This window comes from Synchiropus splendidus, chromosome 14 (genome assembly GCF_027744825.2).
Source record: "Synchiropus splendidus isolate RoL2022-P1 chromosome 14, RoL_Sspl_1.0, whole genome shotgun sequence".
NCBI classification, from domain to species: domain Eukaryota; kingdom Metazoa; phylum Chordata; class Actinopteri; order Syngnathiformes; family Callionymidae; genus Synchiropus; species Synchiropus splendidus.
In genome coordinates this window covers 12,113,889-12,128,907 of record NC_071347.1, presented here as the reverse complement: position 1 = coordinate 12,128,907, position 15,019 = coordinate 12,113,889, and the positions used below count along the sequence as shown (strand labels likewise).

Below are 15,019 nucleotides of genomic sequence, written 5' to 3'. Positions count from 1 at the left end.
ACTGTGAGAGCTTTGCTCAAATGGGACTGAAATATTTGATAGCAAGGCTTACAACACCGGAAATAGACGTGTGTCATTATTTTGTAACCAGTTTCCTTATTGCTTTACTGTGGGATACAATAAATGATTGATGATGTGATGACATCAGACCACAATCACTCTTCATGACACAATCTGGATCATTTAGCAACTTCACAGCTTGTTAACAGCTGGTAGTTAAATGGATGAGTAGTTGAGTCTGACAGGAGCTTGTTTCTATCTAGAGCATGTTACCTGCGGCCTCGGGTGTCTCTCTCTCGCCTCAGTTGTGGGGAGAGTGTCGATATTGAGGCAGCAGGCTGCTTACAATCTATAAGAAACTGATGAATTAGAAAGATACACAAAAAGGTGACACTCAGGGAAAGACAACACCGGGACAGTGACAACACAGTGGAGGACTCATCAGACTGACTTTGGGCCAAGTCTGATTTCCATCCGAAAATCAGCTGGTGCGAAAGATGCCTTAGTTGAAATGCTAAATATGTGTTTCGTATTATTATTTTCTTTTTTTTTTTCGTATCGATAGGAATCATTTGAAGGCAGCATCATCTGACCAAGCTGACAGGATGTGGTGACACAGTGAGTGAAAATGTGGCTTCAAAAAGTAAAATGTGACACATGCCAAGCAGAATAAATGAAAGAAAATCTATATAACCATATCTTAACCATAGTTGTTTCTGCCACAACTGGCAAGAGTAAACATACACTGCTAAGCTTATGTTTTACATTGCTAGAAAACAATGAATGAAAAACAAAACCTAAACACATCGCGATACAAGCCCATTACAATCTAGACAGAAAAGCGTGTTGAGAGAAAAAACGATATCTGCTACTGTCTGCCTGAACCATTATTTCCATTATTTTAGATGCCAAGTCACAGAGCACCACAGCATTGGATGCGTTTGTATGAACGGGTAACCACCTCACATTTCGATTCAATTAATGAACAACTTGACTGACGAATAGAGATAAATACACCGTTGTTATTTACTTATTGTAATATATTACTTAGAACGATACATTTATGGTGTATCAAATAAACAGAATCGAGTTTGTGTTTGACCTGTAATTTTTAATTCTTACCAGAAGATGGCACTGCCGATCACTAAACGAAAGCGCCAGCACTGCAGCAAAGATAATTATTCTGCCATAAAACAACCTTTCTCAACAATTGAAACGGAGTAGAATGTCAATTTACGCTGATGATTACGGGAACAGAGGAGGCTGATTTACTTTATTTTACGGCTCATCTTAAATCCTGATGGCGTGACCTACCTGCACCAGCAGTTCTGTATCAGTGTGTGAGGCCTGAGGGTGACACACCATTTGACTCCTTATTTTTCTCTCAACCAGTAAGAAAACAGAGCTTTCCAGATGCCAGTTCAGTTAGCTGACCTACATTCTGTCTATAGTGAGTCATCTGAATTCTAAGGTGATGAGACGATGGACACAGGCAGGCAGTGAGTAACATCCCTGAGTGGTCAGGTAGCAAGCAGGCCAAAGTGACTACCAGTCAGTATTAATCTACACACAGTGATTTATTTTAGCTGTATGAGGTTTGGGCACTTACTTTGGGAGGGCTGCTTTTTATTTTGGCTACTTTGGCACCTCTTCCGCGGTGCGTCTGCTCATGATCGAACTCCAGATCTTCGAGTCGTTGAGTCAAGGCAAGCTTCTGCTGAATGGCCATCCTGAGCAGCGAGTTCAACGTCTTTTTCTCATCCTCCGCTGCCGCCAGCTGCCTCTGCATCTCATCCAGCTGGGTTACGTACTCGTCACATCTGCGCATGAAGGAAGCCAAGCGTGCCGTGAGCCACTTAAAACAGAAGGTAGAGTGGAGGAACTGATCCCACCTTGTGGCAAACATTGCTCTGAGAGAAGAGAAGGTGGCAGCGTCTTCTTTGAGGGCCTTCAGTTCATTCCTCAGCTTCATCATGGTGTCCGTCACCATGGCTTTTTCGTTCTCGTACTTGCTCTTCAGATTAGCCAGTGCGATCTCTGCGGTCTGCAACACAGGCCATCAGATTTCACACTTCGCTGCAGCCCACAATTACTTAAAAGGAAAACTGAAGAAGATGTCACCTGCTTGTTGGCCTTCAGAACCAGCCTGAGAGTTGCGATCTGCTCTCTCTTGGTGCTGAGCAAAGACTTGAGTTTAAGAATCTCCTCCATACAAGTCTCTTTGTCCTTATCAAGCATCGGCGCCAGTTCCCTGGCTGCTGCTCTCTGTCGGGACAGCTGGAGTGAGCGGTCTACTGCCCTCTGGAGGTGCTTGATCTGGTCCTTGATAATGGCGTTCAGGTTGTAGATGTTCATGGGCTCTTTCCTCAAGTCTCCACCGGACTCGGAGGGTACAGGGGAAGGACATGGTGAGCCATTAGAGCCGGGGTGGCGTGTGGGACTGCCGTGATAAGCTGGTGAGTCCAGCGCACTGGTGGTGGTCTCTGCATCTTTCAAGGGGGAATCCACGAGACTGCGTGTGTTCTCCGAGGAGCAGGCAGCAGCGGCCGCAGCCAGCCGCCGCGCTAGTCGAGGGGTCAGTAAAGCTCGGTGGTCATCGGAACCCTTGAGGCTGCCGCTACGCGTCACTCGACTCTGCCGATAGTAATCCAGCATGACTCTGTTCGGCGTCTCGTTGTTGCACAGGCAGACATGGTGGTAGAGCTGAGCCAGCTCCTCGCTGAAGGTCACCAGCTCATCCTGCGCCGCGTTCAACGTGCCCTGACTCTCCGTAGCTGTGTTTGTGGCAGCTCGCAGCTCTGCCTCCAGGCAGGCCACCCGTTCACCCCGCTCTCGACAACTGCTCTCCAGACGAGTCACCTGGAAGAAGATCAGAAGAAAAGACACATATAATTCACAAATAAGTACGCTGCCAAAGTACAGTCGGTTATGTCCTGGAAATGCCGTTCTAATGGCACAGTAGAAAGTCATAGCTGGTAGAGCACTGTGCGCTTATTCAAACTGTATTAATGTAATATATATATTTTTTAGATAGTGACCGATCTATTCCAGACAAGTTAATGGCAACTGAGTACATGAATGTTATAGCAATTTCTACCTTTTTAATCTAGCTTCTTGCATCTAGTGTTTGGAAAATATTTCAGGAAATGAATATACTGAAACGAAAAAAAAACTTTTCTGAAAATATTGATAATGAGACTAAGAACTGATGTTCATCCTTTTCAAACGAAGAGCGACACCTACTGAGCTATGAAAATTAGGACACTGTTTCATGAAGCCTCATCTGCCCATCACCTATATATTTATCTTGCATTGTACACACGTGGAAGGCACTTTATAAATAAAGGTTGATCGATGCATAGCCTCCGCTGAGGTTCAGTGCACATGTTATGACCACAAACCTGTTCACTCAGAGCATGAACTCTGTCGTCATGGGGTCCATCGTCCTTCCCTTCCACAGCCTGGTTATACTTCTCCTTCAGGGCCTTCAACTCAGCTTTCAGGTCGATCACTTCCGTCACAGCTACTTTATATTTACACTCCAGGACCTCAAACCCGTGTATGTCTGGGTCATGGTGACCGTTCGCTGTCGACCCTCCATCGTGTTTCTCGCTCTCCTGAGGGTCGTCCAGTTCTTTGTCTCCGTGTAGACGTCTCATGGCGTTGACTCGCTCGGTGAGCCGGTGCACTCGCTCGTTCTGCTCCGTCAGGGCACCCTGCGTGTGCTGCAGCTGGGTTTCGGACTCCTGCAGGTTCATGAGCAGCGACGCCTTCTCACGCTCCACCTTCATGAGATTGATAAACAAATAAAAAATACAAACTTCATACCACCTATAGTAGAGGGTGAATGTCAATGTCATTACCAGAGGTTTCCTGTATTAAAAATAAGTTAAAAACTACAATCGTGAACCAAAGTCCACCACAATCTACACAACTGTCACACACCGGTGTCGGCTGTCAAATGCCGCAGAGCTGGAGAGCGTGGCGCGCCGTCACGGTCTCGTCAAGTTCATCTGTGCAGGTCCATTGCAGAGAGTGCGGCGTGTGTTTATGGAATTTATCGTGAGATGCAGAATTATCATTGTGGAGATTGTGTTTGGCGATAAATCGTTAAAACGCCCATCCCTATCAATACGATCTTATTGAACTCCGTCAAATCAGAGAGACTCAAAATGACAGTGTGTGAAGTAAGTAACTAATACAGCACAGCTTATAAAGCAGATCACACATGCAGGAACTTATTACGGGGTAATTTGAGTTTACAGATGAAAGCACGCTGCTAATTCTGCACGTTTGAATCTCATCATCTGAGTGGAGAGTTGCAGGGAGCGGACAGTTATTTGGTGTGACATTATGCCTGCCTGCTGAAGACACTGTGACAGACTGAGGCAGAAAACTTCAAAATAATTCTTGTAAAGATGTCACAGCCTCGTTCTAAGCTGTGATAGACATAATTTATGAGAGCAGATAAAATGAACAAGAGGAAAGGAAGAGACGTGTGTGGAACATTTGCCTCTGTTATTGGCGTTGATTTGCTCAGCGCTTGACAAAACAAAAGCAAAGACACGCATGCACTTGTCGTCAGCACCAACCTGTAGCAGCTGCTGTTTGAGCTTCTGCATCTCCGACAGGTTGAGCTCACTAAAGAGGTCTGGCACCGGGTGCAGACCCTCACCCTTCTTCCCCGGACGGTAGTCCACATTCATCTTCGCCAACATGGTGCCATTGTGCATGTGAGCATTACGCCGGTTGCTGTCCTCGTTGTTGCCGTTAGCAACAGGAAGTGAAGTGCCGTTGGTGCCATTTGAGACGTTGCTTCCATTGGTCTCCTCTGGAAACTTAAGGCCCTCAACACCAGTGACCGTCAGGGCTATGTGGGCCCCGGCCCCGTACACGCTGTCGCTAAGACTGAGGTGGTGGGCCAGTTCTTTCCTGAGGTTGTTCTTTTGCTCTCGCTCGCTCTTCAGGGCGTCCAGGGCTTCTTCCAGTTGCACAGCAGAGATTTCTTTCAGCCTCAATGCATCCTCAAGTTGACTGTTGAGGAGAACTGTCTCTTCTTCAAGCACCTTGATTTCATGTTTTAAACCCTCATACTCGACCTGAAAAGCAAGGGACACGTTTTATCGTCCCAGCAGTAACACACACAAACTAAGAGCATTTGATACCAACCTGACTCTGTTTGAGAGTAGAGACCAGTTTCTGCAGGGTGATGTTCTCCTCCTCCAGCTCAGTGTAGTCCTGGAGGAGCCTGGTTTCACGGAACTTGTATTCCTTTATCTCTTCTCTCATCCTGTTCCTCTGCAGCTCCAGCGTCTCATTACTCTGGAGACAGAAGTTTAAATCCTCTGAGATAAGATTGTTGAACTTCACAGACCTGCCTTCATATCAGAAGAGCTGGGAGGGTTTAAAAACATTAGAGAGGGAGAACTGTAAAAGGTTACTTCAGTGAAACATAAAAATAAACTCACAGAAATCCACTTTGCTAAAAGTCAAAGTACCCCTCAAGCTCTTGTAGTCCAGAAATATTAATAACAACATGTAACAGCAAAAGTAGTCACCAGAACACAGATGCATTTATACAGATATATACACAGTTTTACATTACACCAGTAATGCTTTACTGGATCACACAGCTGCTGCCTCTAATGTGTGAGGATTCTCTTATGACTTTTGGTGTAACAACATGTTGAATTTGTGTTTGTGATCATCCGGCAGAGTTAACAGACAACTATGGACCTGTCGGGATTTTGTCTGTAGAAGTAGACTAGTGTAGACTGGACTGGTTTTAGTCTCCAGAATAAAAGAAATAATTACACTTTGACAGAAAGGTCTCAGATGCACATGTATGTACTGTCACCACAATATCGCCTCATTGTGATGGCAAAATTGTCAACAAAATAAATACTGAAATGGGAACCACTGGAGCCAGATTCCTTGAAAACTATATGAGAGTGCAGAATTCTGAAGGCTGCAAGGGATGTATTACAATGGCACTTTAAAATAAAATTTTGTAATTTTGTAGCTTTCGTTCTTTCATTTGTCATTTCAAAATAAAATTGAATGAGCTTTTAATTAATTTTTCTGCTTTTCCATTTTGAAACAAAATTTGAATAATGGGGAAAACAAAAACAAAAACAAAACATTAATAGTTATTCTGTTTCAAAGTTGACAGAAAAACAAAGAACAAAAAATATTTTTATTTTATCCGTGTATGCTTTGTTATTTTTCTAAAGTAAAAACGAACAAAACTTCAAATTTATTTTTCCATTTTTGCCACTGACATTGTCATAACAGAAAACGTAATTTGTAGCGTTTTAGAATATTCATTCACAATTTAACTACCTTTTACTGGTGTGCTTGAAAAATAATAACAGAAAGAAAAGCAGCTCTGCGTCCACATGGTTCAGGTGCTGACTCAGAGACAGGAATTCAGGTCGACAATATGGCCGCTGTGCATTTGTACCTCTGTAGCACAGGCCGGCGTCACAAGGAGACATGCTCAAATAGAAGGCAGACCATTACGTGTCAGTGAATTTAGGACTGTTACTGTATTTGACTGTGGCGCCTAAACCCTTGAGCCTAATGGAGCATAACTTTGAAGTAGAGCAGAGCTGCGGTAAGTACTTCTGTGATCAGTTATGCAACGAAATGTGAGAATTATAGAACTAATGCAATAACTTTCAAGACAGGGTGAGTGCAGAGGCCGTGGTCCCGACTTCCCTCTCCCTCAGTGTCTACATGTGCAGGTCTAGAAGAACAGCAACTGTGAGGACACACACACACACATATATATATATATATATATATATATATATATATATATATATATATATATATATATATATATATATATATATATATATATATATAGATTACACTGTTCTAAATAATCTGATCAAACTTGAGATGTGATTTAAGAAGGACTCCCTTTTGGAATGAGAATTTAATCTAATTACATTTCCTCATGAAAGCAGAGGATGAGAACACCAGGCCGCCGACTAACTCTGTCCCAGCACATGTGCCGAGCTCAGGACATTTTTACTTATTCTGCAGCTTAGCACCGGATTTGCCCCCCACAATGGGGTCGTGGCCGTCGTGTCTGACCCCCAGTCGAACTCCTACATTGCCCGTCACAAAAACAACAGGCGCACAAGCACGTACCAACACACACTTGTTTCATCACTATGAAAGTTCATCACTTTGAAAAAGTGAAGTATTTTTTAGAAGTTTCATAATCACAATAATCCATGATTTTTCTGGCACCTGCAAGTTGTAATAAATGCAGATTAGATTTAGTTGTTTGAAGATTCATGGCTTTCACTCACATTTATTGACACGCAAATAATGAAATGAACATACCAACAAAACGCTCCTATTGATTTTAGATTCACCTAACAGTGAACTCTGTCCCAAGTTACTGACCTCACGAAGCTCCTGAGCCAGGAGATTCAGCCTCTCATTCTCTGACTGGGTGTTGGACGCCACTGAGCGGCTTAGCGTCAAGTCACTCTGCAGCTCCAAAATGCGGCCCATGTAGTAGGCTTCCTTGGAAGCGGACTCCTGCAACAGCGTCTCCTCATTCGTCTCCCCATCCTCCGCCACCTTTCGCTGGTTGGTGTAGGCCTGACCGAACGCCTGTGGATAAAAATCCAAAAGGGATGGTCAGCGTTGATGTCAGTGTTAAAAATAGACGATTTCGGAGATAAACATTTGACCCACAGGAGCCCATCGCTCTCCATAATGGAAGACCAGCTGTCTGTCAATGAGGGATGATGTTTCAATGAGATCAATAGACACAGTGTTCTCATTCTCCTGACAGAGGTTTCCACAGCTCAGAGCGCTGACTGGTCATGATAGAGAAGCTGAGGCTCCGTTAATAAAATCCAAACAGCTGCAATGAGCAGGACTGTAGGGCTGATATTGCACCACCGCAGCATGTGTGACGTAAAATATCATAAACTGTAACCCCATCACTTGTATTGGGACACTATACAATGCTGTTATAAGTGTTCAAGACTGTATATACAGTCTTGTAATGTGAAATAATAGACACACTCCTCCACCAAGGAGCCCGTGTCGCATTGCTATTGAATACGTAGCACTTTATAAAATCAATAAACCCATCCAGACAAAAAAAAGTAATAATCATGCAAATATACGACACGTGCATATTTATATCACTCATACAAGGGAAGAAAACTATACAGAAATAAAATACAAAGCAATTTATTTTCCAATATAACTGGAAAGAACACTTATGCCATTTGAAGAATGCCAACCAAAGTCCTGAGGGAGAAGTTTATTTTGGGTTCTAGAATAAATAATTGACTACAATTATTTCCTGGCATCCCAGTGCACCATCAAAACAACACGTCATCTGCACATGATCATTAGCGTCCATTATCCAGGAAACTGGATCTCACTATTTTTTATGAGTCGGAGTGATTCATGGAACAACAGGGAAGATAAGAAGACTAGTGAGAATGGCTCTGAGGAGCAGTGGGCTGGAGAAGAGACTTGCTACATGTCAAAGTGAGTTGTATAAAAATAGGATGATATTCCATTGAATTTTGTATTATTGTATTAACTATTTTGTCATAGTAATAGGGCTGTTATATCATAAATACTACAGTAACAATAAAAAAATAATTGTTGAAATTATATTCATGTATTGTCATTGTTCCATGTAGAGTCGGTTTATTAATGCAAAGCTTTATTTTTGGTTCCACATTGACATTTTAGACTTACGGCACGATTAAACACCAGTTTCTTGAAAGTGACGCAATTGAGTATAAGTAGAGTAAAATAGCAGTGAGTAGCAAAGGATGAAATGAAACCATCGTACGACAAGCAGCCTGGAGATTTGACACACACAGTTATGTTATCACAAAGCTCAGCCATTCATTTTTTTCTGATATTTTTGAAGCTTCATATCAAGGCTCCAACAATTCCAGTCGAACACTGGTGAGTCAGGAGACATCTCTGGAGAGCACCTGTCCTGAGCTGGTGACTTCCCCCCCTTCGCCTACTCTTTGTACATCACCTTATGTTATTCAGCAGCACATTATCTTCCTGCCATTTCTTGGGTCGAAACAGTGTCCTAATTTACTCCAAGTGTAAAAAGTCAAGTTATTAAATTAAATTAAAGACAATGACTACAGTGCCACCTAGTGACCTTGGAAAATGAGGAAGGTGTTTCATGAAACCGCATTAGCCTTTCACTACTAATATACACTACCAAATGCCTCTTGTTGCCATCTCACTTCTGCCACCATTAGATAGACATATGATTGTATATGAATAGATTAGAGGTGCGATTCGATTAAAAAAATCTAATTAATTAAAGAATTTGTGATGAATTAATCTCAATTAATTGCACTATATTGGTATAAGAATACTTGCCACAAGAAGCCACATTTTTCAATTTGAATGAATTCGGTATATTACTGAAGCACATGATGGACCCATACATACACTTAAACAACAAAATATTGTTTATTTTGCATCAGTTTGACAATAAATCACGATGGTGTCTATATCCAAGTTTTTTATATAGCATTATTTCAGCTAAAGCTCTTTTAATGTCTTGAAAATATTTGTATAAGAAGTTCAATTGTATAAGAATTTCAAGTACATTCAGAGTAGTGGAAACCCTGGCCATTGTGTCGTGAAAAACATCCCTGAACAAAAGCAAACAGATGCTTTTTTTGCTTTTGTTCAGGGATTCCTCCATATTTGTTGTTGTTGTTATCATCCTAGCTGCCACGTGTCTTGTGCATCAGTGTGATCAGTGGACCAGGAACTCCTGCACTGACAAAGGTTCCCTGTTGTCTGGAGAGCAAACTGTTAAATTAAATCAAATTAAATTAAATTAAATTAAATAATCGTAATAATGTTGTAATTAAGTTGTAATTGTAATTAAGTCCCACCACTAGAATAAATGTGTTATTTAAGTTGTGTCAGGTGGGGCTCAAAGCTCATGCTATGCAACTTTACAGAAAAGCATAACCCTGGAGTTCATTTTTATGAACAAGTTCCTGGATTAGTTTAAACTTTAAAAAGATTCTGTAATGAAGACTAATTCAGTCAAATCCTTCTTGTACTCCCCCTTTAATTCCATCTGCTTATTGCGTCCCTCAATCATCCTCATTCCGTCTTTATCTCCGACTCTGGGGAGGCACAGCTTGAATCCAGTGAATGGTTATTATGAGAAAACAGCCTCTGGAACAAAACAGCTGATTAATTCTGAGCACAGTGAGGCTGAATTAGCTCGTATTCATGCTGGAGAGCAGAGGCTGCCAACGTCCAAGCAGGCCTTTTCTTCACAGATCAAGCCGAACTCTGACCCCACAGACGCCTGCTGCTCTGGTGTGCATCGCATGGGAGAGTCAACAAGAGGGACTGACGCAGGGATAATGTGGCTCACCGCAATAAACTGTACCGGTCAACCCCATCAATGGCGGGTGCAACTGGAGACAGAAGAGCCTCAGATCAACTGTTCCTCAATATGAGCTGCTGATAGATCAGGAGAGCAACCGAAAATGACGAGTGAATAGAAAGAGGCAGATGCTTTTACGAAGAAGGAAAAAAAAAAAAGACACGAGAAGTCCACTCGCTCCATCTGCCCACTTCTTCCTGTACAAACAGTGAGCCGACACTTTTGGTTAAAAAGCTCAGGAGAGAACTAAATATAGCCCTTTTGGCGAATTACCCAAATGTACTGTCAAAACTTGCCAGCTACCAAGAAGAATTGTAAGCTTTTTAACATTATAACTAGGCATTTCTTGCACAACAGTGACGACATCTAACCTTAAAATGGGAATGATGAGGAGCTGGTGACTGGCATCTTGTTGGCCCGTCAGAAATAATGCCCTCGGGTTTCGAGGCCCCCTGTGTCCCAGTGGATGAAAAGAGCGGCTCTCATAGATATTCATTCCCGGGGCCATGGGAGGAGACCCAGACAGAGGGAACAAACCAGCACCAGGGGCCCGGAAGACTGGCCCATGAGGATCCTAATGAGGAGTCCAGGGAAGGACTGAATACGTCCTTCCATCTTTGTGTGCGTTTGGACACGCAGCCGGATTCTATTTTTAAAAGCCCGGGAGGGAACTCTCTGACTGCATGAATTAATCTTCACCGTACAGTCAAGTGCATTATTACTTTTAGATACTGCAGGTTAATTACATTAAATTATATTATACAAGGTCTAATTCAAAGCGACAGTTCAAGATCAATCCTGAGTCATCTTTGATGAACAATTTAACTTTATAAATAAAGTAAAAACATTCAAACATCATTGCAAAAGTGCCCAGGACAAGATTTTTCATTCTTTGAAATTAACTTTATTATTATTATATATTTTTTAAAATTAATTCTTTTAATAATAAAAATAAAATGCATTAGCGCAGTCTCATTTCGTCTTCTTTATCATCTATTATTATCTTTATCTTTTTGTTTTGGTTGACATCACATTCCATAATATGGTACCCCTGGAAAAGCTGCATTAATCAGAGCTACACAGACATTTGTTGTTCTCTATCACTGTATTTGCCTTAAATAATTTCAATTTAATGTCATTGATGTCAGCTCACATGAAAAGTCGTCTTCTCCTCAATACTATTACTTCCATAAAAGAAATTACTTGTTTATTTTTACTTTTTAGTCTTTGTGTTCTGTCTGTAAAATAAATCATAATTGTAGCAAAAAGTTTAAAAAAAGATTATACACAGATGAATCAAGATAAGTTATGTAAGTTCAGCAGTTATATTTACAATGCATTTAAAATTAAAAAAAGAAAAGAGAAAAGAAAACTACTGCAGTTACAATACTGTTATGTGTTTCAATATAAATCACTCTACAATATGTCAAGGACAGTAAAAAGCAATAGGAATAGACTATGGTGGCAAAAATGTACAAATGCAGACATTTATGAACATTTATTTAATGTTTTCAATAGAGATCTTGAAGGCCGTGAAGAACGTTGGATTTAAAAGCATACACAAGTACAGAAATGAAAGAGAATATCAGAAGAAGAATTACATTGAAGTAATATTAAAAATATGAAAATACTGAAAAGAACAGAAGATAAAAATCACTCACAGTAGAAGCACTACAACAGAATCACAACAGAACTTTTGACCTTGAAACTGTCAGAACCAGCATTTCTACATGGCCTGGACCACTCAACAAGCTCATAGGTCAATGCTTGCCAACTTGGACACCTTGAAACTGAATTGATTTTTAATGCTTCTTGAACATACTTATGATTCAAGACAACAGGCAACATCTTGCTGAGAACAGGGGCACTCACTTGTGATGTGGATGCGACAGAACATTTTTGATTGATGTAGAACAAACATACCCAGATGGACATGAGGATGAGTCACATCCAGATGGTACTTCCAAGCAACATCAAGGATTTCAGTACCACGGACAGGGCCATCGAGGATTGTCACATCTGTCAGCGCGTGGGCATGTACGAGTGCACTCTAGGAATAGTCACGTAAGTGTGTATAAATATTTAAATCACCAAGTATTTGTGTCACTCAAATATTTTAAGTAACAACAGGCAGATAAACCTCATGAAAAACTATAAATGAAACCAGAAACAGTGACATGAATACGTATGTGTATGAGAACGATTACGGTTCCACAATAAAAAACAAATACTACTGTAGCAGCATGACTTATTAATATCCCGCTAGAACTTGAAGTGAGGTCAAAACAACAAAACATCAGTTTCCGCACAGCAACGTGAAGGGCACAGGGGGGCAGGAAGTCCACACTTGATTTGAAATTGCTTCCCTCCAAGGTCACTTTATGTTAAATGACGCCATGATTATGTATAGGTATACATCCAGAGAGCCTCTGAAGTGTCTATGAAGGCTATGCATCTTTTTGCCCTCCTGCAAGGGCACAGACTTGTCCCCATGTGCTCCTCGGCTGCAGGGAAAAGTGCCAAGTCAAGAGATCTGTCATCTACAAAAGCGCACAGGCACTTTTTTTCAGGAGCGAAGGACCTGAGTAATCTGAGCCAGGGAGGAGGGACACAAGGAACACCAATAACAAGCATAAAATAACTGATTTTCCATGACATCCGACTACTAGTAAAGGAGCTAGTTCGAGTCAAGGTTCTCACCAGTATTGCTTCTCAACATGAGGTCATCCAGGGACTCTGCCCTTGGTCAATTAGAGAACAAAGAAAATGGCATAAAACATATGCTCAAGCAAGAAGCTGCAGCATCACACTATATTACAGTAAAGTAACAGCCTGATTTCCAAAATAGAGATGTTAAAATTCAGTGTTGGGTTTCCAAATCCCAGCTTGGGGGGCCGCCTCTGTCGAGTTTTAGCCAGAGTAGGAGGTCTGTTCAGTAGTCTAAATCGCACGGTAAGGACCCCCCAAAAGTCAACCACAGTGGCAAGAACTTTGATCTGAAACTGAATATTAAAATACAAGCACTGCATAACAGGTTTAATGTGAGGGTCCATTGTGGTTTTTGGCATCAAATATAGTACTTAACCGACAATGAGCATTCACCACGGTAACTGTGACTAAAGGTCTTCACCAAATTCAAATTGTCATCAAAGCACTACAAGAGATGAACAGAGATTGACAGCCGTTCATATGATGGAGGCATAAGAGCAAGATGCAACCTGCATGCAGCAGAAATATAGTGACGTCAGTCAAATCCTAGTATTGCAACTGGAGTTAAGGAGTGTATAACTTAGTTAGTACCTCGCTGACATTCAAATGAAGGAATCTGACTTCTCCCAATTGTTTTGGGTTGTATTGTAGTGAAGGTCCCTGCAGATATTTAAGTCACGACTGTTTATTAGTGTCAGCGAGCAGCATCGTGGATTTCAGCACCTGAGTGTGATGAACCTGCTTTGAATGAAATGATGCAGCTTCAAGAACCGAAGCGTTCACATGTTAATAACACGTGTCCCAGATTCAAAATAAAACCTGAGATTTTTGGTTTCAACAAGTAAAACGACCTATTTAACACACAGAGTTCTGACTGAAAATACAATACGTTTTCATTCCGAAAGAATGACTATTCTCATGTCTGTCTAGATAAACATTGAACAAATATTCTCGGTGCAAAATTTCAGTCGACGGATTTGGGTTTGCACAATGAACATAAAATTGAATTGATGCAACAAGAAGATAAAATGAATCTGACAATGTCTGCTGCTCTGTCTCTGAAACAATGAGGACACGGTTCTGCAGTTAAAAGGAAGCTGAAAACACATTTAAAAATGATTACACTGCGATTACGTCTGCTCAAGATAAGAGACATGTCTGGAGCGTTTCCCAGATGAGGCACTCAGTCTGGGATGAAGGAAATTGAAGTCCCAAATGACATATTTATCTTTGTCGATCACACCCTGAAGTCTCATCTTTCGATTCTCCATCCTTCAGATTGTGCCAAAATATATGTACCAAAACATCCTGTCTTTCTGCAAACATCACTTTCTGTGATGTGTTTACTACACACACGTACTCTCACAGTGATTTTTATAGAGTTTTCATCCAACTGGAGCAATGGACTCTGCTGAGGGTGTCCATTTGTATTTGTGAGTATTAGAGAAAACAGCAAAGACGAATCATGAACGAAAGGAAACAACGGGCGGTTGAGGTGATGCAAGCATTTCGGGTACTCAAGAGTGAAGAGAGTGTTTTTCAGATCGAGTCACGCATCTGAGCAGTTGGGAGTGTCCTCTTACTTCATATCCAGCTGAGGCTTTGCGTGTGTGGCCTGATATGTAAAAACAGTCTGACAAATATTCATCACTGAAAAACACTTTCATTGTCACTTGGAATAAGACAGATGTAAATTAAGTGGGGCAGTCTGAGGTCCGGGAGCAGAAAGTTTTAGATGCTAAACGCAGTATAATATTATTAAACCTGATGCTGGTAACTGTACACATTCACAACATGACCACTCCCATGGAATAACTGCACAAAAGCACCTTTTGGAGTACAATCCAAGTCTGATTTGTTCATAAGGAAGTC

The 15,019-nt window shown here is 41.4% G+C and overlaps 1 protein-coding gene across 3 annotated transcripts in view; it reads right to left on the bottom strand.

The window, feature by feature from the left end:
• bicd1a (bicaudal D homolog 1a) overlaps positions 1-15,019 on the bottom strand; it is a 29,309-nt gene that overhangs the window by 3,427 nt on the left and 10,863 nt on the right. Inside the window, exons 2-9 of one of the 3 annotated variants that reach the window (XM_053885920.1) lie at positions 7,423-7,635; positions 5,170-5,322; positions 4,593-5,099; positions 3,402-3,785; positions 2,122-2,859; positions 1,893-2,044; positions 1,610-1,820; positions 274-359 (exon numbers count right to left, since the gene is read on the bottom strand). In XM_053885920.1, the coding sequence (XP_053741895.1) occupies positions 274-359; positions 1,610-1,820; positions 1,893-2,044; positions 2,122-2,859; positions 3,402-3,785; positions 4,593-5,099; positions 5,170-5,322; positions 7,423-7,635 (2,444 nt within the window). The remainder of the gene's footprint in view (positions 1-273; positions 360-1,609; positions 1,821-1,892; positions 2,045-2,121; positions 2,860-3,401; positions 3,786-4,592; positions 5,100-5,169; positions 5,323-7,422; positions 7,636-15,019) is intronic. The other 2 variants (XM_053885918.1, XM_053885919.1) reach the window with 2 other exon arrangements.